At 36.9% G+C, this 27,901-nt stretch overlaps 1 protein-coding gene across 1 annotated transcript in view; it reads right to left on the bottom strand.

Moving 5' to 3' along the window:
• Positions 1-27,901, bottom strand: part of LOC145664538 (uncharacterized) — a 63,738-nt gene that overhangs the window by 11,168 nt on the left and 24,669 nt on the right. Inside the window, exon 2 of the mRNA XM_081731297.1 lies at positions 11,766-13,098. Within this exon, the coding sequence (XP_081587423.1) occupies positions 11,791-13,098 (1,308 nt within the window). The 3' untranslated portion in view covers positions 11,766-11,790. The remainder of the gene's footprint in view (positions 1-11,765; positions 13,099-27,901) is intronic.

A 27,901-nucleotide genomic window follows, 5' to 3' on the forward strand; every position in this document is an offset into this window, starting at 1 on the left:
GTTTAATTCCTTTCTTAACTACTTGTGAGCTTACTCGTGGCTACATGGTTACCATACACGTCTGAGACGTGGATTCGATTCCCAGTAGATATGAATGTTGTTTGGATTCCATGTGAGGCTCTGGATCCCAATCTTATATAGTATCATATAGCTGAAGGGAACGCTTAACTTCATCCAACTAATCTTTTATATTTGTCAATTATGTCATCTAGGTTCGTTTAACCCTAAATGTTCGACGAAAGCTTATTTAACGTGTTTGTTATTGTTCCTGCTATTTTGCAATATAATTATATATATTTTTTCTAAACTTTTAATTTAGTAATTATTATTTTATCATTGGATAAATTTATATTTTGGAAGGATCCATTTTAGTAGGGTCTACTATTTATTTTCTGATTTATATATACCTAGAAACAATGAAAAATGGTTTATGGTGCGTAACAATAAAAAAAAAAAACATATAGGGCCTTATGCAGAGTAGTTTTGACGTATGTTTAGCGTCATACTAAAGGCCTGACTACTGCAGGAAACATATGTTAGTCGAACTCTTTAGTATGACACTAATCACGCGTCAGAACGACTTTAATAAGGCCTATTATATTTAAATATGATAATTAATGAACATAGAGTTGCAGTGTCAAATGTTGAACTCCTGCTACCCAATGGGTCCAGCTTGGCCATCCCACTCCCAAAGATTGCTTGGGAATCTTTTGCCCAGATCTTTACTTGAACATCTCACAAGGAAACAGACTAAAAAAAATGTATGTGGCGTACGTAACATCGTATGTTACCTTTGTAAATCCTGTAGTTTTTGGACTCAACGTGTACGTGTTCCATCTGTACGTACTTTCCGTATGAAACAATATAGGCGGTCAGGATCTCACAAATGGACGTATGTAACATGCAGCTGACGAAGGTAACATACATATATGTATGTAATATAAGAAAGACTCTTAGATATCAGACGTCCTGCAACGGCATGATGTAATATCTAAGGGCACTGCCTATGTAGCATACGGATAACATATGCTCCGTACTGATTTCTGTAGTAAGCAAGAGAATTTCGTATATTTGTACAGCGGGGGACACTTCTAAATGGTACACCTTAGCCGTAAATCTCCATATGGCTATACCATTTAGAAGTGTCCCCCGCTGTACAATATACAGCTGTCCGGAGAACGGATTTTTCTGTGTACACATGCCTGAACGCCTCCTTCCCTAGTTATGCAGAAATCAACACCGCTCTCACCACCACTTAATTATGCATTTTAGTGAAAATAACGTTAAAAACTTAGTTCCTTATAGATAATATGTTCAAAAGTTAATGTAAGTCGGTTCAACCGTCATTTGAACAGTTATAGAATGACTTTTAGTTTTATTAATATAAACTAGCTTTCGACTAGCAGGGGGATGCGCCCCCCTGACCCCCGTGTTTGCTGGGCGTACGGCCTTGTACCTCTCATCCCACAACTCTATTGAATTTCAAATTTCTTTTCCTATTTCAACTATCTAAAAACAAAACGCCCATTTAAATAACATGACAATTTCATCATACCCCTTTACACCCATTAAAAACTAAAAATATTCACTTTTGGCTTTTTCCTGTGGGTTAGTCCTGGAAGGCTATAATCATGGTAGATGTCCCATATAAATAACATGGGAAATTTTTTTCAATTCCTCATAAAACCACTCTATAGTTGGAAATTTTTATTTTTGAAGATTTAATTAGATAACGCTAACGGAAACATACAAGCACATCTAATTTCAAGTTTTTATTCCGATTCCGAGTACCTAAATATGAGATAGGTCCAAAAAAGGTCCATTTAAATAACATGGGAAATTTCTTGCACCCCCTTTTAGAGCCCCTAAAAATTAAAAATATTCACTTTTGGCTATTTTCCTGTAGGTTAGTCCCGAAAAGCTACAATCATGTCAAATTTCAACTTTCCACGTTAACCGAAAGTACCCGTTATTTTATGTCAGTTCTTGTAGTTTTAGATATCTTGATCATCCACTATAACGGACAAACCAAAAGAGAGAGAAAAGCGAAATTTTGCACGTAGCAACTATAAGGAGGGGAAAATGTTTGTATGTATTAAACAGAAAGATCCAACAAACAGTGTTGCCAACCCAATATAAAGTTTTTTTTTCAAATAGCACTACATTTATTTCAAATCAACATGTCAAACGTAAATTTAAAATTCTACTTTTATTATTCAGTGTTGCAAATTAAGGATGTTATAGTATCACAAACATCCAAAGTTCGGAAGCTTCTAACGCATATACAGCATAACGGAGATGCACAGAATAATGCACATCGAAATTACTTTAGTGTTGGATACCATGGCCATGGTATGACTTGTTTTGAATGAATAGGAACGAAGTTACCAGGGCATGAGAATTTTAATTTTTTTGAAAGCCTTTATTTCGAAAGAACGCTCAGATAAGTACCATATCTAGTTACTTGTATGGTTTGTAATGGATGTGTAAATTATTTTACTGTTTACAACACTTCGGTATCTCAAATCATCCCGGAGATATTATAAGCATTGCTGAAGTATGCCACACCGCTTAAATCGTGTAATTGCGAAAACGGTATAATTACAGCTACTAAAAGCTATTGTTGTAATGCTATAGAAGAGAAGGGAAACAACAATCATTTTAAATATTTTCCAGAAATACGGCATTTTCAGCAGTGTTGCGAACTTTATCAATGTTTATCATATCTCCGAAACGGTTAGAGATATTGAAGTGCTGTAAACGGCAAATAATTTATATATCCATTACAAACCACACAAGTAACTAGATACGATATTTAACTCAGCATTTTTCCGAAATAATGGCTTTCAAAAATAATTAAAATTTTCAAGCCCTGGTAACTTCGTTCTTATTCGAAACAAGTCATACCATAACCATGGTATCCAGCGCTAAAATACTTTTCATGTGCATTATCCATGCATCTCCGTTGTGCTGTATGTGTGTTAGAATCTTCCGAACTTCGGATGTTTGAGATACTATAACATCCTTAGTTTGCGACACTGAATAATAAAAGTGGTATTTTAAATTTACGTTTGACACGTTGAATTGAAATATGTAATAATCAGACGTAGAGCTATTTGAAAAAACATAACTTTATATTGGATTGGCAATAATATTTGTTGGGTCTTTCTGTTTAATACATACAAAGATGATCCCCTCCTTATAGTTGCTTCGTGCAAAGTGTTTTGCTTTTCTCTCTCTTTTGGTTTGACCGTTATAGTAGATGATCAAGATAAATTGTCCACCCTGTATACGCCACGGAAAATATCATTGTGCTTCCGTCTATTTGGAGGTCGGAGAGGATAGGACAGGAAAACACGATTTTTGCCAAATTTACTTCAACGCACTTAATTTCGGTTGTAGAAGATTACAAACAGTTTTGAAAATTGATGGGTACAATAAGGCAATGTGAGTGAGTATACAAGGCAACATTGGTTCCAAAAATTCTGTTGTGTGGACTTATGCTTGAAGGATAAGAAAGGTCAAGGATATCGTTCGACTGTTATTCAGTATGTATTGAAGCTGACTTGCGAATCAGTTCCTCCAAAACGGTACGAGAAATTGTACTAGAACTCACAAGTCAGAATTGTAATTCAACTGTAGTACGGTATTTAGATAAACTAGAAAAAATGAAAAAAAAACAGACAACTTGAATGAGAACCATGGAAATCGGCGATTTGGAGTCTGTTCTTCGCTGGTGCTGCTGCTCCTGTGCTATTAAAGATATTCATTTTTGAACATATCCCCCCACCTTCCACACACACACATACAGACAAACAGAAAGAAAAAAAAAACAGAATCTTGTTCAGTAACCGACATATTCTACCAATAGGTGGATCGAGAGTTTGCTCCACAAATATTTCCAGAGCGGATGTTGCACGAAGAAGTTTGTGGTAAAAGTGACCTACTTGATAGTTACATTAATCAATTATAGCTTCCAGGCGAATCCATCACGCCCAAGAATTCAGAAAATTGAAGAAATGCACGAAAGACTACAATATCTATTTTACGTATCATTCCTCCCCCCTCCAGAAAAATAAAAAGCAATAGCTAAGGGAAAACGAAATAATACTTGGCTATAGATACGCATACGTAACTTTACATTTCGTAGGGGCGTGGGTTTAGCCATCCAAGTCTCTAGGTAAGGGTTTATTCCTAAAAGGGCTGTCCAGACTCCAGACTAACTTGGTATTCATCAAGGTCCTTAAGCATCATTCTCCGGATGGGCCCTTCAGGACTCCCAGTCCGCCTCTGTTCACTAGTGAGTCCTGAACTATAAGTTGAGATTCCCTGCTACAAGCCTATATCGAGTGTTCAAAAAATGGCGCTTACGAACAAGAGAGCGCTATTCTACAGGTCAAAATAAAGCAAAAATGCTATATAATGGTAGGTCTATATCCTACGGGGTCTTCTTCAGCCGCTATAGGGATAAAGATTTCACTATGTGACAAAGTTGTAGATTAACATTCCTTTACAAATCCATCAAGCAGTTAAATCGAGTGTTACGTTAATATGTGATGCTATTGCCAACGTCTTTCAACTTTAACTGCAATCTGGAAAGAATCGATGTAACTATTTGTTCGACTGACATATCTTCTCTATGGTTTTTTATCTAGGACGTTGAAAGACATTGCCAGTGGCGTATTTAGGGGGGGCTTAAGCCCGGAATTAAGCCCCCCCCCGAAATCTTACTTACTATAGTAAAGTATATGAAATATCTTGCAGAATTTTCACATTTTCAGGCAAAGCCCTCCCCGAAAGTTAGCAAAGCCCCCCTCCCCCCCGAAAGAAAATCGTAACTACGTCACTGGACATTGCAATTCGCTTCTCCAGACGAGGACCCGAAAGATATACTACAATTATATACATATTTTTTCGCTTTATTTTTGATTTGTACAATAATTCTCTATAGTCCGCGGACGCCATTTTTAGAACACCCGATATATTTATTGTTTACATAGAAGTATTAGAAATTGACTACACCCAGAACAAAGGAATAAGAGTCTGTCAATGGAATCCATCATTTCAAATCATTTAATTACAAATACATATGTAAGCAATTCATCCAAGTTTTTAGGGAATTAAAGAGCTTTGAAACACGCGTGTTTGAAAATAATATCCTGTATATATGCAGAGTAGCTTACATATAATGATTAACAAATAACAAAATAACTACGAGGGCGGGGTGAAAAGTTCTCGGCCTGAGAATGAAAGACTGAGATTTTCAGTTCAAAAATGATTTTATTTTTCGACATAATCTCCCTTAACTTCAATACACTTGGTCCAGCGTTTCTCCAACATCAGTATTCCTTCCCGGAAGTAAGAGTCTGGAAGGTTGTGAAAATAGTCATCCACGACCCTCTCAACTTCTTCACTCGACGTGAAGCGCTTCCCAGAAAGAAATTTCTTCAAATTTGGGAAAAGATAGAAGTCAGATGGTGTCAAATCAGGAGAATATGGGGGATGGCCGAGCAAATCGTACCCCAAATCCCGCAGTTTTTCCATAGCCAACGCATTCTTATGCACAGGTGCGTTGTCCTGGTGAAAGATTTTTTTCTTCAAGCCAGGCCTCTTCTCGCGAATTTTGGCATCCAGCTGATCAAGAAAGTTGGAGTAATACTCGCCTGTAATTGTTCTCCCTTTTGCAAGGTAATCAATTAACAGGATCCCTTTCTCATCCCAAAGCACACTGGCCATGACCTTTCCGGCCGATACGATCGTCTCGCTTTCTTCGGCGCTGCACCACCGGCTTTCACTCACTACTTGGACTGATGTTTCATTTCTGGCGTGTAGTGGTGAATCCATGCCTCATCTATTGTCACAAATCGCCGCACAAAATCCGTCGGATCCCTTTCGAATCGGTCCAAAGATTGCTGCAAAAATCGTTTTCGCATTTGCTTTTGGTCGGCAGTCAGCAAATGCGGCACCCATCTTGCGCAGAGCTTTCGCATCCCTAGTTCTTTGTGCAAGATGATTTGCATCCGTTCCTCCGATATCCCCACAATATCAGCTCTCTCACTCACCTTCACTCGCCTTCACTCGCCTGTCGTCCAACACGATATCATGCACTTTTTCGATTGTTTCCGATGTGGTTGTGGTTTTCAGCCTTCCTTCACGTGGGTCATCTTCGAGGGATGTGCAACCACGTTTAAATTCAGCTGCCCACTTTCTAACGGTTGACATGGAAGGAGCAGAATTCCCGTAAACTTTTGTCAACTTCGGATGAATCCATCCAAAACGAAAGAAATGATCACCACACGATATTCAAGTGTATCCATTTTCATAACTAACACGCAAGGCGTCTAACTGCAACAATGCCTCCACACAAACTACTTGAGAAAACAAGTTGACACTTGTTATACGAACAACTGAAAAGCGCCCCTAGGCAAACACAATAAAATGTTGCTGATTGGAGTGCCATCTCTGGGTCAGGCCGAGAATTTTCACCCCGCCTTCGTAGAATAGCTAAATTTAAAGCTGTGGCAAAATGAAAATTTCACTAGCAGGATAATGGAAAGAATCGATGTAACTATTTGACGAATTGCTAGATTAACTGTATTGCCCTTTATCTGCAAAGCGATGTTGTCACATAGTGGAAATTGCATCTTCAGATGACCATCCGAAAGTTACACAATTTTATATATAGAGAGAGCTGTTACAAAATACAGTATTGTTCATATGGGTCACCGTTTTCAAAATAACCACCACGACGTGGTACCTGTATCAGATAAAACGTTCAGGATCATTCATATGAAAACGGTTAAAGATAAATGAACAAACAAAAATTCGAATAGGAAATCGCAGAGGGCATTTATCATTCGAAGGCTCGAGAATGTTGCAACAGACGGAAAGGTGATTAGGGTGAAAGTGCCATAACGCAAAGGAGAAAATCTAATTCCTAGATAATTACCGCTCCAACCCCCCTCTGTAAGTGAGTGAAGCGGGAAGGAACGGTAAAATTGCAAATAAGAACCTTAGTTCTTGCAAATTGTATCTACGCAACAAAATTATCTGAAATGTGTTTTTATAAGAGATAGATATCTCTGTAATGCGAAAAAATAACTAAAATTCTTGTTAAATGGTACCTTCCATTTTGACTGCAGGTAATAATGTGATGTAAAAATGAAACAACTGCAACTTGAAACAAATTTGCCAAACAATGCAATTTTAGAAGAATGTATAGAAACGTTGGTTTTGTTCAACATTCGTCTTCACGATACTGGTTAAATTCTTCTTGTTCAATGTCTTCTTGCATGTGATAGAAATGAGTTTCACTGAGCTGTTGTTCACAGTTACACTCCGAATAACTTTCAGCGGTAATTTCAGTTGTGATCCTCAGTAACGAAACGGTTCATACTGATGCAGATACCTCCCAGACATCTTGCACGCATTCCGTTAAATTATCAGGGGCGAAAGGGCGGGCAAATTGTTTGCAAATTCCAAAAATATATTATTAAAACTTATGCTTCTCATTTTAGTTGCTTCTTTCTTCCCATCCAATAACACTTTGCAATATAAATGGTGTTAAACTTGAAAGTGAATTTCACCTAATTTTTATTCATTACAGTACCAGTCACTTGTACACACAAGTGTTTCAGACAAACCATACTTATTGCAAGTAAACGTGCGATTCTCATTTGAGATTTTACCATTCATTTTCGCTTCACCCACTTAGGGAGGGAGATCGGAAAGATAATTTTCTAAGAGTTACATTTAATATTTTCCATTATGTCAATTATACTTTAATAATATTTTTCTCTGTTGTATTATTCTCGAGCAGTGAAATAATAAATACCCTTTGCGATTTCCTATACCAGTTATATTCTGTTCATTTATCTCCAACCGTTTTCATATTAGTGGTACTGGCCTTATCTGATACAGGCAACATATCATGGCGGAAATTTTTAGTAAGGTAACCGATATGAAAAATGTTTTGCCTCAACGCTTTTTAGTTTTTACAGATCTATCGAACGAGGTATCACTCGACCCATGTTTCCATTTAAAATTTTAAAGTTGAGCCTCAGGCCTCCATGAAGGGCAGCCCTGAAGGACACCGCGACATCACCATTCGAATTGAATCATACTATTCCCTATTTGAGTTTTTGCTTGTTCATTTATTTACAATTGTTTCTGAGATATTTCCGTGGAAAGATTAAAATGGAACACTTTGTATATAGTATATATAGGGTGGACAATTAACTTGGACATCCGTGATAACGGAGAAACCAGAAAAGGGAGGGAAACGAAACTTTGCATGAAGCAACTAGAAGAAGGAGGGCATCGTTTTAGGTATTAAACAACACCACCCAGTGAACAGTGTTGCCATCCCAGTATAAAGTTATATTTTTTAAAAATGGCACGACGTCAGATTATTACATATTTCAAATCAACATGTTAAACGAAAACTTAAAATACCACATTTATTATTCTGTGTTGCAAACTAAGGATGCTATAGTATCACAAACATCTAAAATTTGGAAGCCTCTATCACAAATACAGCACAACTAAAATGGGCAAGACAATGAACACTGGAAGTACCGTAGCGTTGGATACTATGGTCATGGTATGACTTATTTTGAATGAGTAGCAACGAAGTTACAAGGGCTTGAACATTTGATTTTTTAAAGGCTTTATTTCGAAAAAAAAATGCTGAAATAAGTGTCATATCTAGTTAGTTGTGGGGTTTGCTTTGGATGTGTAAATTATTTTGCCGTTTACAGCACTTCGATACCTCAAACTGTTCCGGAGATATGATAAACATTGCTAAAGTTTGTAACACTACTTAAATCATGTAATTGCGAGGACTTGTTGTAATTACACTTACTGAAAATTATTCCTGCAATGCAATAGAAGAGGAGGAAAACAACAACCAGCTTAAATATTGTACAGAGATACGCCATTTTCAGCAGTGTTGCGACCTTTATCAATGTTTGTCTTATCTCCGGAACGGTTTAAGATATCAAAGTGCTGTAAACGGCAAAATGTTTTGTTTGCCAATTGCTAACAACACAAGTAATTAGATACGATACTTACCTAAATGTGTTTTAGAAATAAAGCCTTTCAAAAAAATTCAAATTTTCAAGCCCTTATAACTTCATAACTTCGTTGCTATTCATTCAAAACAAGTCATACCATGACCATAGTATCCAACACTAAGGTACCTCCGATGTTCATTGTCTTGTCCATCTTCGTTGTGCTGTACGTGTGATAGAAGCTTCCAAATTCTGGATGTTTTGTGATACTATAACATCCTTAGTTTGCAACACTGAATACTAAGTGCGATATTTTAAGTTTACATGTTGATTTGAAATATGTATTAATCTGACGTACTGCCATTTAAAAATATATAACTTTATACTGGGCTGACGACACTGTTCACTGGGTGGTGTTTAATACGTAAAACAATGTCCCCTTCCTTGTAGTTGATTCGTGCAAAGGTTCGCTTTCTCTCTCGTTTGGTTTCTCCGTTATTACGGATTCTCCAGATAAATTGTTGTCCACCCTGTATATAGATACACCATGTCTCCACAGAAACACTCCCTGATTTGAACTGATTGTATAATGAAAACTTTTTTGCAATATGTTTGTAAGTAAGATGATAGAAGATGTAGTATCTCAAAATATTTTTGTTTGTTCCCCACAGGTTGTAACATTTACCCATTCTTTGTGCTAGAGGGCAATAAATTCAAGATGGCGCTCTCCAAACAGCAACGCACCTGGTGTGTGTGTTAGAATTCCATACAACGAAGAGTGTTGTGTCTGCTCAACGTGCGTGGGACAGAATCACAGAAGCTGTAAACACAATCACGCCGGATATGCTTTCCAGAATATGGAATGAACTGGATTATCGCCAATATGTTTGCCGTGTAGTAGGTGGGGCACAAATTGAGTGCCTGCAATGAAACTTTATGAGTTGTTAAACGTCTACCCCAAAATGAACACAATATTTCCCAAGGTTTTCATTTTATAACCAAATAAAATCGAGGAGTGTTTCTGTGGACACACTATATACTGTCCACACTACATACCATCATAAATACTGCCATAAGTTTGAATGTGAATAACACAGAGTATTAACACCAAGGCAATTTATTTTGGTCATGTTTTACATTGATTTGTTGTACAGCTGACGCATGAACCATTTTTCTAAATGCTCCCCCCCCCCTTGGCCTTGATGCAGGTACGAAGTTTGTCCGGCCACTGGACAATGGCATTACGCACCACGTCCATGGGAAAATTGTTCACTGCTCGGGTCAAGGATTGTTTCAGACCGTCGACAGATGAATGCCGTTTATGGCAGATCTTTGCCTGAAGGACTGTCCAAAGTTCGTAGTCCAACGGGTTAAAGTCCGGGCTGCTAGAAGGCCAATCAGCGGTAGAAATGAAGTCGGGGACGTTCCGTGCCAGCCAGTCCTGAGTTGTTTTCGCTTTGTGGCCTGGAGCGGGATCCTACTGGAAAGTCCACCTTTCTCCAGGGAACATGGTAGCAGACAGTGGTTTCACTATAGGTGTTAGCACTGTCTCCTAGTACACCTTGGCAGATGTTTTCACATCTTGTTCGCAAAAATGCAGCTGCGTTGTGTCTGAGTAGCTCACTTCCCACCAAACCATCACTGATGCAGGATGATGTGCCCTCTGAACCCTTGGAGTTACCTCAGCAGCTGCAGTAGATGACGTGGCATACACACGGTCATTTTGGGCGTTGTAGGGCTGCTCAATTGTGAACACCTTTTCGTCAGTGAACAGAATCTTTCTGTGCAGATTGTTGGCGTAACGCCGCAACAGTCTCTTTGATTTAAGGACCCTCTGCGACATTAATGTTCGGGTCAGAAAGTGACCAGTCCGCCTCTTATACGCCCGTAGATGTAGGTCACTCCTGAGCACACGAGACATGGAATTTCTCTGATTATGTTCATCTCAGCAGCCATCACACTTTGTGTTCGAACAAGATTTCTTCGAATTCTTGCTGCGACTGCTTTCTGGACCTGCGGAGTTCGCACCGTTTGTGGTCTACCACTCCTTGCTCGGTCAGCTGCCGTTCCAGTCTCGCTGTATGGCGCGATACACGAATCTCTTGCTGATTTATAAGGGTTTCAGGAGGTTGAAAATCTCACCTGCTGTCTTCCCGACCTTGTGTAGTGCAATTATTGCTACACGATTTTCGTAATCGCTTCACCCCATCAACGAATGGCATGAACAGTCAGTTAAACACACACTACATGTAATCTTTCGCTTTATACTCAAATGGCAGAAATGTGCCACTCCGGATGCCTACAGTGCCACTTCAAACTTTGTGATATATATCTGGGATATATAGGCCTATACAAAAATCTGGAAGGTATGCAATCCGAAATATTGCAGAAACGATTGGGTTGTCTATCTCATCACAGGCACTGTGGTCCACTTTGCTTATACCGTACATACTATAAATTTTGATCTCCAAAACATCATCCCTCGGGTCGAAAATCGAAAAAGAAAAGTTCCATGAGTAATTTGATCTTGTGACAGTCTATCTGGGCACACAATTTGGTGCTTGCAGTTTACTCCTTTATATGTAAAAACCTGATAGCAGACAGGCACACACATTTTTATATAGTAGTGCAGCTATATGGATATTGAGAGAACTAAAGTAGCTCTGGTTTTTTCTTTCTAAAATAATAATACATTTGTTGAAAAAAGTTATCATGTTAAATATTAATAGAACTTAAAATTAACTAGTGACTTACCGCATACAGTGTTGTGGTTGCGACGTCAATTGTGATGATTTGTGGCTGATGGTGTAGTTGCTACTTTTCCAACATCTGACACGGATGTTGCCCTTACGGTACCAGCTTCTGATGAAGTAGCAGTGTGGCCGAATCCTAAACTTGGGTTGACTGAGCCGGCGGAACCAAGTGTAGCTGTGGCAAGTGGATTTCCAGCAGAATGCATACCATTCGACACATGAACATCTCCTAAGGCATTAGCTTGTGGTAAAGTAGCAATGTAGCCCAATCCTAAACCTGGGTTGACTGGGCCGGCCGAACCAAGTGTAGCTCTGGCAAGTGGATTTCCAGCAGAATGCATACCATTCGACACATGAACATCTCCTAAGGCATTAGCTTGTGGTAAAGTAGCAATGTAGCCCAATCCTAAACCTGGGTTGACTGGGCCGGCCGAACCAAGTGTAGCTCTGGCAGGTACAGTTGCAGCAGATTGCGTACCATTTGATACATGAACAGCTCTTCCGGCATTAGCTTGTGGTAAAGTAGCAATGTAGCCCAATCCTAAACCTGGGTTGACTGGGCCGGCCGAACCAAGTGTAGCTCTGGCAGGTGCAGTTGCAGCAGGTTGGGTACCATTTGATACATGAACAGCTCTTATGGCATTAGCTTGTGGTAAAGTAGCAATATAGCCCAATCCTAAACCTGGGTTGACTGAGCTGGCCGAACCAAGTGTAGCTGTGGCAGGTGCAGTTGCTGCAAGTTGAGTACCATTTGATACATAAACAGCTCTTCCGGCATTAGCTTGTGGTAAAGTAGAAATGTAACCGAATCCTACACCAGGATTGACTGGAACTTCAGCTCCTGGGAGTGCAGTAATGCCAAATTGAGCTGCAGGTACGGTGTAAGTATCGCCGGATCTAACGGCATAACCTGTAACATGAGGTACGTTAGCAGCTTCAGTCACAAGAATAGCTGGAGTAGCATGAGCTAGTTGGGCTACTTGAGGTAAACCTGTAGACATAGGAACACCAATGTTAGCATACACAATGTTAGCATCCGCAGGAGCAGCTCCAATAGCAGGAATGGCTTCGATGGGACCATATCCAGAGCCGTAGTTAACTGTAGAAAGTGCTGTAGCGCCAACAGTACCGCCAATCACCGTAGTAGTAGTAACAATAGTAGTGCCGCAAGGAATGACAGGAACAGCAACAACAGAAGTGGCAGGAACAGCAATACCACGAATGGCATAGGCAGAACCTAATGTTCCTCTTTCTTGCATATTCGCAGCGTTGCTTGCAGTTGTGTCCTGTACGGGTGGTTGACGTCTTGCCAACCCAGCCATCATTAGCTTATCCTGCAATGAAAAAAAAGATAGGTATTCAATACACATTACGTAAATATAGCAAGTGAGACATTTAAAATTATTTTCAAAATGAGTTATTATATTCTCAAAATTATGTCAGCGACAGTGCCGTGCCGTTTAAAATCAACGTCCGGGGCGAGAGTATACGACGGCGCCCCTACCCATATGAGTGAGGTCGACAAACCAGCGCGAAGCGAAATAAAATTTTCAAAAATAAACCCTGTTTTTCCTTGATTTTGAGCACTTTTTTTAATTACTTTTTCTTTCCATTTTATATATATCTTTTCTTTTTTCCTCCCGAATTTTACGCCCCCTTACTTTTACGCCCGAGGCCGTAGCCCCACTCGCTCACCCCATGGCACAGTGCTGATTAGCCATTATTAAGATAAACATATCGTGTTAGTTTACAATATAATTTTTTTTTTAAATGGTTGAACGCTTCTTCCATTAAAAGATATTCAATAGCAAAACGGTACGTGCTAGGATTGAAACGTATTCAAACATATCCATTTTTATTGCACTATTTCAGTAAGTCAGGATTGATGTCTTTGGAAACTGCCATTCTCACTGAGTTACTGTACATTTTTTTTAATTCCACGGTAATAGCTTCATGGGTATAATAGCACCTTCATCTATTTTCAAGGGCTAAAGAAAAAGTGGTTTACTACGTCCATGTTCAGACACAGTAGAGAGGTAAGCACCATTACAGAAGACACGACTTTAAAACAGTGTTGCTAGAGGTAGTAATTAATTCTTATTAAGTTCTTAATTTCACCAGTATATGCCTAGAGTCAAGTGGCCCTATGATTTGGGCTGAAATTACTCTTTTCTTTTATGATTTGATAAATTTTGGCATATAATATTAAAAAAAAAAAAATGTGCCAGTATGCAGTGGCTGAAAACAAAACTTATACACCGAATAATACATTATTTTAAGACCAAAAAATGACAGATAACGTTACTATAATTACGATGAACAATGTATATATGCTGGTCTCTTTTTAATTTTAAGTCCAAAGAGACATGAAAAAAAAACTCAAACTATCCCAAATTTGAAATATCCAAAAATATGCATTTTTAAATATCTGTAATCTAATCAAGTGAACAGAGCTACTGTATAGTCAAGCAAGAAAGAATTCTGTCTTTCAAGTCACAAGAGTAGGGGAAATATTCCTAACCCTGTCTCAATACATGTTGCTGTGTGTCGTTTTGCCTTCAGGACGAGTAGATGCTTACCTTCATCGAGAAGAGAGAGCGCACGCGAGAGAGAAATCTATATAACACTTATTTCACATAAAGAACAAAATAAAATATGATATTTAACTGCTTCCGGGCATTTAGCGTTTACAACCCCAAATAATATTTCGGAACATCTATCTTTAAATTCTCATAAAAGAAGAAAGGAAATTGTGTAATACTTCTTACACAAAGATAACAAAATATTTTGCTCTATCTTGGCAGTTGCATAATGTTTAGAACTTTATTTCTTTCTTTTATTTTATGCCTTACGCATGAACACCTCGTATGCTCATACTAGTATATTAGATTTGAACAAAACACGTTTTCAAATTTAAAAGAAAACTTGCTATTACAAACATTTTTAGACTAATATCGTGTCAACATTCAATGTTGTCGTTTCCTGATGCCTTGTGTATTTCTGTCTTCTTATATGCTAAAATTAGAACTCTTTTCAGGTACATTTCTGGGGGTCAAACCATCCCAGATATAGAGAGTTGAGTTGATTTTGGGTTTAACGTCCCGTTCAGCAGCGAGGCTATATGAGACGTCGACCTACTAATTAACGTGGAATCCGAACTACATGAGCTCCCGCCGGGAATCGAACCCGGGTCTCCCACGCCAAAGGCGCGTACGCTAACCGTTTAGCCACGGAGGAGCTCCCAGATATAGAGAACCGACCCCTCCCACGAAGCTATGACTGAAGTTGTCCTCACATGTTACTCTTGTACATGGCACGTTCTTTAGTGAACAACATCCACTTGCATCCCATTCACATTTTGATTCTTTTTCCTGTGAACAAAATTTTCTGGAAGAAAGCTTGGTAGTATTTCCAAAATTAATTTTCGTTCTTCACTCCTTGGGCACTAATAATATTTAGTTATTGGTATAACAAGGTGCCCATGAGGGAGTCTTAGGAATTTGGATTCGCTCAGGAGATACTTTAGGGCAGTGGCGGATCTAGAAGGTAAAAAGTGGAGGGGTCGGCCAGAACCCAGACTATGATAGGTATATCATAAATTTACTATAAACTTTCAAAAATATATAAATAATAGCTTCAATTATTTTTGTCATTCATAAAACTGGGGGTGCCTAGGCCCCCCCGGCCCCGGGCTAAATTCGTCACTGCTTCAGGGAAGGCATAATTTTTAATTGAAATTGCTACAATCCAACTTCAATTCTACTGTAATGATTTCTTTAAAAACTGTAACCGTGAAGGATAACTTAGCGTGAATAACAGTGCAAACCAAGTTAGCTTCTTTCTAGAGTTGTGAAACTAAACCGCGGTATGCTTTCGAACTATGAGAATTCAATTTTGAAATGAATTTATCTACAATATTGAACCTTTCGGCTTTAATAAACGGATAATGTGAGAGATGAAATCTGCTAATCTGCGCGAAATACATATCAAAGACAGTTCCTGATATGCCTTATAATTATTACCGCATATGACTTAATCTTGAACAGAAAGATCTACAATTTCTTATTACTTTCGATTGAGAACAAATCTATTCCTTGGATACTAAAATATGGATCTATAAAATATGGTATGTAACCTCCTATTACTATTTCTCTTCTATGGAAATAATTATTGAAATCCGGAAGTACTAGTATATTTTTGCCACTTCCGTTGCATTAGAGGAATAAAATCGGAAATGGAACCTATTTTTATAGTATTAACTCAATATCAAAGAACTGTTTCTCTCTTCTATTACCATTTTACACTATTGTGATTAATATTAAAACTGAAAATCGTATATTTTTCACAACTTGCAGTTGACATACACGAATAAAAATCGAATTAAAGGTTTTTCTTTGCTGTGACGTAACTAAGGAAGGATACAAATGGAACTTGTGCCCCGGGCACTGGATTCGGGGGCTCAAAACTGAGCAAATATTTATTTTTACTATAAGGCAAGGAAAGGAGTTTTAACAAACTAAAAAAGAATATTAGTTCGACAAAAAATTTGTTTTCATCCTATAATTCAATGTGTTTTATTCACGTTGAAATTTGAAACATGTTACATCTATGAGAAACATAAACTTTTCCTTTCGAACATTTGTAACTTTTCACTTTGCCTCTCTGACCCGGGCATGTGTTGACGTAGGGATCTGAATTTTTCTAATAATATGTTGTTATATATGTAATACATATGCAAAATTTCAATCTTGCATCTTGAGAACAAAGGGAGGAAAAAATTGTTGAAAGTCGGAATTTAGGCTCTCTCTCTGTGTACACACTTATAGATATATATTATAAAAATTTACTGCATCATTACTATTTGGCCTAGAGTCATGGTTTAAACGTTATTTTCTTCAGCATTTCCAACGGTACCACTCACATGTCCCTATCATATACCTGAACCGGAAAAATCGGGAAAACCCGGATTTTTTTCTGAAAAATCACCCCCTCGGAACACTTGCACCCCTCGGGCCCTGCCCCGGTCTCACGTAGGGATCTCAGAAAAATGTTAGGAATATGCAAATGTACACACAATCCGTATGCAAAGTTCCAGTCTGATATCGTGAAAACTAAAGGCTTGAAAATTTTTTGAAATTTGGCTTAAGAAAAAATAAAAATGTAACGCCCCTTCGCCCTTACTTGGTGCCGCCAAGTTGACCATCCGGTTCCAAATCGCATCTGGAATGTTCTTTGGTCTATCCTTGACTTAACTAATAAAAACAACCGGCTTAAATACCAGTTATAGAACCTAAATAAGTGGTCAAAGACGATACTGCGCCATAATAACAAAAGTTAGCAAAAATCCTAAAAGGATTAAACGGTAAACGTAATATTCAGTTTTCTTCCTTGTGTGAAATTCATCATTAAGAATATATAGTTCATATCAATAAATCTACAATTTTCAAATATTTCGGTAACTTGAAATGAGTTTGCCCCATACTTCATCTTCTATCTTGTCTTCATTTTCTTTATCATTAGATGGGTCGTGTTTTTATATCACTGTTACCTACGGTTGATTTTCTATGGATAACTGAAAACCAGTTAAATTTGAATTCTGTTTGCAATGTATTCAACATCAAAAATCCTTTTAGTGTGCTCCTTCGAACAAACAGAAGGCTCAGAAGTTAAATTTACCTATGATTTTTACCATTATTTTCAATGCAGTTTTCAAGGAGAATAAATATTTGTTCGAATTATGCAAATTCAAATTATCTTTGTAACACTGACAATCTTTGGTTGGTGATTTCTGCTACCAAGATATGACGAAAAGTATAGACAAATCAGCGTGTACAAATGTTTCCTTTGCCGCTATGACTAGCCGAAAATTTGTCAGAAAAAATGTAAAAATAACTATAATTCGAGAACAAAATGTATCCAAGTCGGGTAAAAAAAAAAAATATCCATAATTTATAAATCATAGATTACATTAATACACAATTGAACTTAGTACAGAGGCAGCGCAGGAATGACCTCCAAAGGAACTGAAAAATTCCTAGTGTATTTTATCAAACATTGAGTGAGGAAAATAAACAACAATCAAATGCAATATTTCAACAAACAAATAAAGCGTTCAAGTTAGAAAAACACTGTTAAGAGTTCGAAAGAAACAGAGATACACATGTTTGATTTACTTTGTTTCAGTACAGAATAAACTCCCAGAGAAAGAACTGTCTCTCCAATTGATATATCCTTCGAGTCTATGACGTAATCATTTACAATAAATATTGAAATATATATGATGCGTGGGAATTCGCAGCTTTTATAACGTAAGTGTAATTATTAAGAATGGTTTGCACTTTACGAACAATCTACTACTTTAATTTTTTTCGTCTCATTTCTTTTAAATTCTAGAATTTATCCTTGATATTTACATTCCTGAACTAACACATTCTTGAACGTCCTATTACACGACACGTTTTACCCTCACTACACTATTATCTTCATATACACTACATATTATCTTCCTTTTACCCTCTTACTCTTGAAGTTCCTCTAGTTGAAGTTTCAGAGCCATGTTTCCTTCGCGGTGCCCTCCTACTTTTTATGCCCCAATACATTTGCGACGCCCTGAATTACGAAAAACTTTAGAAGACAGAAGAGGGACAGGAGGGCAAGTGCTCGCACCAAGTGATGACTTCTCATTCCAGATATGATGTCTCGTATTTAGAATTCTTTAGTGAGTTCCCTTATCATTTTCCTCCGAATTTAAAATACTATTCACTGAATATTTTACAGGTAAAGAAATACCGGTAATTAGTGTGACTCAATGAAGCAGTCTATACCAGTGCTATTCAACCTTTTTTTCTGGCGTACTCCTAGACACAGTTCGCCATCCAATTGTATACCCGTGAAGCTGCTTAAAAGAAATTAAATCGAAATGAACTTATTAAACTTAATACACATGTTCTGTTGATTAAAAAGGGGGACAAATAGAGACCCAATAAAAGGGCAACCAATGTGCCAATCAGAAGACTATTTACAGGTGGATAAACTGCACATCCCCAAAAAATTAAGATGGGAAATTTCAAAATTTTCTTCCACTATGATCACTCAATAAATATTGGAAATATGCTTATTTTAAGATTACATACCCACAGAAATACCTTAGCGTACCCCCGGTTGAATAGCACTGATCTATACAATTTAGTTCACTGTTGTTGACTACATACGTCTTATAAAATTAATCTTAAAACACGTCCCAAAATGCCGTACATCGTAATGTGAAATATGCTAATACCAAGGGCGTCTAGTAAATATCCTCACATCAATATAAATCGAAGTGACGCAGTGTTCTGTACTACTTCTCCACGCAGTGTTCTCGTCACTGCATGTTTTTATTAATTGGCTATGAGCTTCTAACTTCAACATCATGAAATACTGTTTCCCCATCCCTCCACTATTACAAAATTGTCTGAATCACTTCGTTATCTACGTTACAATTAATTATCTAGTTGAGGCTTTTATAAGCTATTCATTCAACTTGCTTTTTCTTATCATTTATCTAGAATAATAGTTCTCAGCCTTGTGAACACTATGACCCCCTTTTTTGCTATACCCGTAGACCCTTTCTTCCTTACAGAGAGTAAAAATAATAAAATGTATAAAAGTCACTTTAACGCCGACTCACCGACAATCTGTCCGCAACACTGGAGGGACGCATACCACCAGTTGAAAATAAATGACCTAGAATCTTACTTCCCGTTTCCGAAGGAAGAGAACTTTACGAATCTCATAATTTGAGTGTCATAACTTTTTTGTACATTGATTTACCTCGCATAATATTTAATTTACTGATACATCTATCAGGATCATTACTCTTCTTCTAAAGTAGGGTCACTGTAGCCCAGCTATACGTGGCGAATTTCTGATGCAAGGGACCCCTTGTTCAATCTCAGATTATGGACGTTTGTGGTGAATAACACAGCGTTTTGCTGTTTTCTCCTACATGCTGTTTTCCATGAATTATTTTGCAATACTTAGCTTTCGTTTATCTTTCATCTCTATTAACCTAAAACACATAACTGTGAGACATTGAAGTCTTCGTTTCATTTCAGTTCTTATTTTGAGAGTTATTATTATTTTTTTAAAGTTTAACGTCAGATGGTTATGCTCTTTGCCCTTAAAGCTAAGGAGACATGTTTAATGAAAATGAATGATTGTAAAACTACTTTTTGTTCGGTCTTACTGGGAATCGAACGTGGGATCATGTGCACAAAAGGCTTACACGCTAGCCACTAGACCAGTATGTAGGACTCGTACATAGTTTATTCTGTACTGAAACAAAGCAGATCAATCATATATGTATATCTCTGCTTCTTCCAAATTTGAACAGTGTTCTTCTAACTTGAGCAATTTAATATGACTTTTGTTTGTTGAAATATTGTATTTGATTGTTGTCTACTTTTTCATTCAAATTTTGATTTAAAAAAAAGAATACATCCAGGAATGCTTGAGGGTTATACTTGCTCCTCCATATACCATGTTCAATTGTGTTTTAATTGAATTTACGATTAAAAGTAATGGATAGGTCTATTTTCTTTTATCCGAATACGATTCGACATCTTGTTCTCGAAATGTGTTTATTTTTGCATTTTTCCGACAAATTTTCTGCTAGTTGTAGCACCGAAAAGAAGCATTTGTACACCGAGATTTGTCTTTACTTTTTCATATTTGTTAGTAAAAACATAGCTCAAAGAAGATAGTTGTCAAGAAAAGAAGTAGCTTTACGAAATCTAAAAATTCACCTCAAAGCAAAATTCATACCCCAGTTAAGTATGACAGGATTAGTGAATTTATCTAATTACAAAAGTAAATTGAAAATCCTAATACTAGTTCCCAACGTTAAACGCAGTAATTCTATGTCCGCTCGTAGTCCTTCACAGGAAAGGGTTTCCCGAAAATGGTGAAGTCTCTTTTTCGGGAAGCTAGTGGTAATTTACTATTTTACCAAAGCCAAAGCTTGTTTATTAGCATCAAAACAAAGAGAAATGTTCAAGGGAGAAAACGTTTAGTGATCGAATACTAGGAACAAACCATATGGTCTGTATATTAGGGTGGGCCGATTTTTTTTTCAGATATTCAGGATTGAGTAGTTATCAAAAGTTGTGTATTGGTACGAAATGAAGCCATGTCAAATATGTTGATTTTAAAACAATATTTAATCGGGCCCCCGTGACCCTAAAGTTCCTAATTTTTTGTTGAAATAAAATGATTTTAGGTAATAAGAACATTTTTCCAGACAATACTATTAATACATAAAACATGAAATACATGGTTTTAATATACACAAGTAGCTATTGAAACCTGAACTAACTTTCATAACTACCATACTCACCACGAAAAACCTTCGTGTTGAGCCCAGCTCAGAACTCTCAAACTTTAAGAGAATATCACTTTTTTGCATCTGGATGCAAAATGCACAACACTGGCTTTCCGAAGGCGGCGCTTACATTGCTGAATTCAAATAAACTAGAAACGATATGGCTGCGAGCCTCTCTTCCTGTATTGTCTTGCCTTCGAATTAAGGATATGATTTTGAATTACAAGTCAAAATGCAAAACGATCATTAACCCCATTAAGAAATAAGATACCTCCATTAAGAGCCAAATTAAAGATGTTTAAGAACGGTGCTCAGAAGTTATTTGATATTTTCTCTTGCAAATGCTGCGATAGAGTAACCTGTAAGTGTGATAAATCAAATTAAATACCGCCGTGGGATCTCATATTAGATAAGAGAAATCAGAGACAAATGACGAGTTGCAATGTAGATAAAGCAGAAACCCATAGGTTCAAAAGAAAGCATGACACACAGATCGATTATGATGCTGCGGTACCAAATACAAGAGGGTTACAATCGTTAACCTCAATCACGCACTTGGAACATACATTAAGTGCTTCCACCCCGAATTCAGACGATGAAGAGTTCGCATGGAGCTATCGTTTAGAGAATAAAATCTAAAGTAAACCTAAATTAATAATAGTGAGCCCTAAACAAATGAGTACCGCCAAAGATTTAACAGGTGTCTCGAATAAGTCGGCTGCTAAAATTGTATCCGCTGTTTTAGAAGATATTAATTTACGAACAAAACTAACCAAGACAAGGTAGTAGATAAAACCAGAATCCATAGGAAACTAGCAAAACAAGAAAAAAGAAAGAGAAGAAAAAAGAAACCGTCTACAGTGTAAAGCTACTAATTTTAAGGGTCTATTTTGATGGCCGAAAATACCAAATTATAGTTCTAATTGACAATTGCAGTAGGCAAAGCACTGAAGAATATGCGGATTATATCGATTTGACCGATTGGTCAGAAGTAATAGGAGCGAAACCTCCAATTTTGTCTAACGAATCAACAGAAGAATTAACCGAAATGATTGTGGAAAAGAGGAGGTTTCACAGTTTGTCACGTTCCCCTTCCACACACAGGCTTTGGAGAGGTGTGTAAAGGTAGTAACAGAACCTTCTTCAGAAGTATGCGGTAGTGTTGCACGAGACGGTTATATTCGCGCAAAACTGGAAGCACGAAAGTATCTACCAAGCTTCGAACATAAATCTCAATATTTTGTTCCAAGATTCAACTAAGGAGCTTTAAGTAAGAGGAACTCGCTGTGTAGCCATCTCCACGTGGTGAGTTCTGGGCTGGTTTGGTGTTTGTTGGTCAATTTTTCAATCTTACCTTATGTATTTGTGTCCGTACTATTATATCTACTAAACACCAATCAGACGAAGAGCTGCACATCAGATCAGAACATTTAAAATCCTGGGGTCAAGTTAAAGTATTAGGAATCTTAACCAATTTTCTATACATACTTAAAATAATGGTATATATTTAAAAAAAAATAACACTTTTCGGATCCGCAGGTCTGGTGAAATATTATCTGCCTCTGTTTTGGGGAAGAAACATAGCATTATACAACTTTTGCACGGTACTCAAACTTAAGTTTTTGAAAACAAATATTTCAATAATATTTTCACTACTCACAACCATATTTTTTCAGCATTAACATTCTTTCGGGCTCCCAGGGCCCGGTTAAATATATTTTTATCCGGCTCTGTTTTGGCGAGAAAACATGACATTATAAACTTTGCACGGTACTCAAACTTAACTTTCTAAAAAATATATTTCAATAATATTTCCACTATTTACAACTATCTTTTTTCTAATAAACGTTCTTTAGGGCCCCCGGGGCCCGCTTAAATAACTTTTTTCCCGGCTCTGCTTCTGTGAAGAAACATAACTTTATACAACTTTTGCACGGTACTGAAACTTAACTTTCTAAAAATATATTTTAATAATATTTTCATTGGTCGCTACTTTTTTTTCAAAATTACTGTTCGTTCGGGCCCCTACGGGGCCCGGTTAAATATCTTTTTATCCGGCTCTATTTTGGTGAAGAAACATAACATAATATTATACAACTTTTGCATGGTACTCAAACTTAACTTTCTAAAAAAAAATATTTCAATATTTCACTGCTCGAAACTATTTTTTTTAATTAACGTTCTTTGGGCCCCCCGGGGCCCGGTTAAATAACTTTTTATCCCGCTCTAGTTTGGTGAAGAAACATAATATAACATTTTACAACTTTTGCACGGTACTCAATCTTAATTTTCTAAAAAAAAAATTTTTCGGCCGTTTTCGGCCCACCCTACTGTATATGCCAAAAACACGATGAAATGGATATTCTTAAAATCAAAGTATGAGATGTGAGAAAAAAACTTAATAGCGAGGAAAACTTACTTATTTGTTTGTTTGTTTGTTCAAACGAAATCAAGTTTAACTTATTAGTAACCGACGTTGAAATAATAATGTGATGGTTGGAAAGTAGTTTTTTTTAAAAAAAAAAAAGAAATGAAGACACCCTTTTGGAAATATCATGGAAGACATATTGCTATGTTGATGTTGTTGTGGATAAACTTATTGAACCTAACAGCATGATTTTTTTTAAGCCAATTGATTTATATGGGAAATTATTCTTGATTTCTTTGAAATGAGCTGGAGTTCGCGTAATTTCATTTTACTGATTACTTGGTTAAGTCTAGTTAAATGTTTCTTGTTTCCTTATAATATATTTAACAACACTTAAATAAAATATGATTATTAAATACTAGTAGAATCCAGTTATTCTCACGGAAAGAATAAGGTTGGTGATAAATACATGAAGTATGTATAGATGTCTTCTTGGTCGTCTTATACAAGTTTCATTTTAGTGCTGTTGCATAAACCCTTACACAATTGCTTCTCAGCAACTTTTTCTGTGATATCTATTCGCACTTTCAAAATTTAGCTAAATCGACTTCTCACACGAGATAATAATTCTGTACGCCAAATGTAGCCTACAGTATACGAAGTCCGTGGCTGTAAGTAGAGTGCTTCAAAAGGAATTGGTAATAATACTGGAAAACGTTTTAATCAACCTATATGTCCATGGGAATAGAAATAATATAACCTCCGTCTTACATGCAGTTTAGTATATATAAATAATATTCGAACACAATTAAAACTCCCTAGAGCAAGAAAACGTTTAACCGCTTTTCCCATGCTCTTAGTTCTTGAATTTCGGAAGATATTGTCTTACCCATGATCAACAGTCTGAGCAGAACATTAGTGCAAAATCTCATTTACCTATGCCAAATTGTTTCAAATATCTATTGAACGGCGGAGAAAGTTCCAAACACCCTTTTTTCTCATTGCTAACATTTCGTTAAACTCTATATTATCCTCAGTCTAGGATTCAATGCGAAAATTTGCCAAATTAAGTTTCTAATCCAAACAGTTTCGGAAATCTGTTAAGTGGCAAAAAAGAAGTATTTCAAGACCTCTTTATCCTTCTGGTTAGAAATACAACCAGTTTTGGAAAAAACTGAAACTGGTTTCGACGAAAAACCGAATTTTCGAAAAATTTCAAAAACCGATTCAGCTTTTCCTAAAATTCGGAAACCGTAAAACCTGTTTTTTGCCCTTTATTATCCCTTACTACTTACCCTATGTAAGTGTTGTACATACGAACATTTGTAAAAAAAAAAAAAAAAAAAAAAAAAAAAAAAAAAAAAAAAAAAATCCGATAAATGACAAAAATATTTCTTATTCTCCCTCCTTCCACTTATGGGTCGCGTTCATAAAGCTTGTATTTTTGTCAACCTAGGGCAGTGTGGAAATTGAAGCACTTCGAGGTTGGAGGGGGGGAGGGGGAGTTAGTGTGTGCCTAAAATATATTTGTACTAGAGGAGTACTCTTGCAGATTAGGGGATAATTTCTCAAATAATTCCAAAAGGAACTTTTACTCGCAGCAAAATACCCTTGTATAGTGTTGCCAGAATCTTTGAAATGCTTAAAATCAGCCCTGCCCACGGCGAGCAGATAGTGGAAACTCTCCTCGTGAACGCTCACGAGCATTCTACGAGCAAATACCATTGTTCGTGCTTCGTGGATCTTCGGGTTTTGTCCTTAGAGGAGCGGAAGTGTTGTCAACCTTGAGGGTAATCACTAGCTTACCAAAAAAAAAAAAAAGTATGTATGGTAACTGATTACCATTTAGTGTAAAGTGTTTTTTTACAATGTGGTAACCGTTAACTATAGACAATACAAACTTGTAACAGCAATCAAATGATAAACTATGTACGTTCCTTTTCTTCTTTTTTCTTTCCTTTTGTTAAAGAGGGATGTGGGTTTGTTATATCCGAGTGTGGGTTTGTTATATTATGTTGTTTCGCTTTTTAGGAAAAGAGATAATCTGTTGATAAGAAAAAAAACTGTAGCACTTGTTTGTAATTATCTAAGTATATCTCCAGAAAATTAGCTTATGCATGTATGTGTGTACGAATAGGCTTAGCAAGGGGTTGGTTGTGGAGATTAGAAGCCACTATTACACTATCAATAGGAAGAATAGTATTTCTTACTCCACTTTTAAAGTTACTTTGATCGCAAAGAATCAAACAAAATATTAAGAGAGCCAAAGAGATTTTCCATTTTTAAGTGTGACCGTTAGTGACTGCAATTAGTTTTTTTTTTTTTTTTTTTTTTTTTAACAAGGAGTGTCTTTTTAATAAGGAAAAATGTATTGTCCCTGGCTGGTTGCTTGCCGGTGGCTTGTTAAAAGTGAAAAAGAATGTTAAATCATTTCAACGACTGAAGCTACAAGCTTGTCTTTCTTCGATAGTTACTGACTGATTTTGAAAGTCACAATGTTGTAGGCCTACTGTAATAGCGTAGGCCTACTGTAATAGCGTAGGTCTACTGTAATAGCGTAAATTCGAAAGGAAACGTTCCAACTGAATGATACGAACAATTATTCCCAATGTCTTGAACATGAAACGTGGGTTGCACGGATAACGCTTAAAGTAGGCTGGACTGCACTGGAATTTCCTTCCGGCAAATTAGTGTTTGGTCGAAACTCGGTTCTTCTGTGTAATTGTCTCTTAACAACATTTGAACATTTCTTTTAGATAATAATAACTAACTAACTCTATGGTCTATGGAACCCGAAGGTTCAATGCCGCGTTTACAAAATATTTCCACTAACTTATGTCCTTAGCCAACTGGATCCAGTTTCTACTCTGTACTCTTATTTCTGCAAGATCCATCTTAATATTGTCTTCCCATCTACGCCTAGGTCTTCCTAGTGGTCTTCTTCCAATTGGGTTTTCAGTTAAAATTATGAAAGCGATTCTAATTTCTTCCATTCTGGCTACATGGCCTGCCCACCTGAGCCTTCTACACTTCATAACCCTAATAATGTTAGGTGAGCGGTATAAACTATGCAATTCCTAGTTATGAATTTCCTCCAATCCCCATTTTCATCCCTCTTTGGTCCGAATAATAATAATAATAATAATAATAATAATAATAATAATAATAATAATAATAATAATAATAATAATAATAATAATAATAATAATAATAATAATAATGCGTATTATTATTATTATTATTATTATTATTATTATTATTATTATTATTATTATTTTCAACCTCCCATCGTTCTCCTATCAATCTAGCAACGAAAGGCGTTTACAACTTAGCAAACGTGAAGCGAATGACAAATTACAGACCGAGTGCTAATGTAATACAACGTCACGAATTGTGTAAGCAAGCTAAAAAGGTCTGAAACAATTCGTTTCCGATTTTTGCAGTCGTTTTTGCGTCTGTAAGATGACATGTTTAATATTAGTTTCTTTCTTTCTTTCTTTCTTGTTCATTTGTTAGTTACTTCAACGCTAACTGTAACCTCTATCATGCGTCTTCCTCAACCAAAAAACGTACCAATTTTATTTCCTGCAGTGTTTTCGCGTCACTGCTTTCGAAATGGGGAGGGGGAGAACACACCTGCACATTTCACGCTTGCGTCTGCACAATGCTTATCATCGTGCGAATTTCTGGCCAGGCTTGGCCATGGGTTTTTCGCCATCATGTGTGGTTGGCAACACTTATCGGATGCAGTGGAAGAAGCGAAGCTAGCAGCACCTGTGCTCACCTGTTCTTATCTTCGCTCGTGCCCGCTCACGCTTTGGCTCCAGGAGCCAATTCATGGACAGGCCTGCTTAAAATGAAAAAAAGTGTTATATACTAATTTACTTTCTTCCATTAGGTAGTTTAATTATTAGGTAATCACATTTTTAGTAATTTTAGTAGACCTTCTCCTCCCTGTAAGATTTTATTTTATTTTTTTTAATTTGTCAGGATCTATTATGTTTCGTGGCTTTCAGAGTCTGATTTAGCTCATTCAAAGAACAAATGCTTCGTTCAATATCATAGTAGTTAAATCGTGAACTAAATTCATGTTTTACGTATTCAAGTGTTCTTTAAACTTTTGAATAGCCATTCTCAGAAGTTGGAGAGAATAATTATATACATAATTCTGAAAAAAAAAAAAAAAAAACTATAATATTCCCTTCCTTTCTTCTTCGCTGAAATCCGAGACATTTGAGCGTCCCGAGAAATATTTTCGGGACGCAGACCTTGATTCCGTGACGGTCCCGAATTTTACTGGATGAATGGGCAACCCTACCCCTGTACCACTGGCGTATTTAGTGTAGCTATCGGGCTCAAGGCCCCCCAAAATAAATTTGTTAGTTTATCGCATTCCACTTACCTACAA

The sequence above is a fragment of the Thermobia domestica genome, chromosome 11, assembly GCF_964235325.1.
Source record: "Thermobia domestica chromosome 11, izTheDome1.hap1.1, whole genome shotgun sequence".
NCBI lineage: Eukaryota > Metazoa > Arthropoda > Insecta > Zygentoma > Lepismatidae > Thermobia > Thermobia domestica.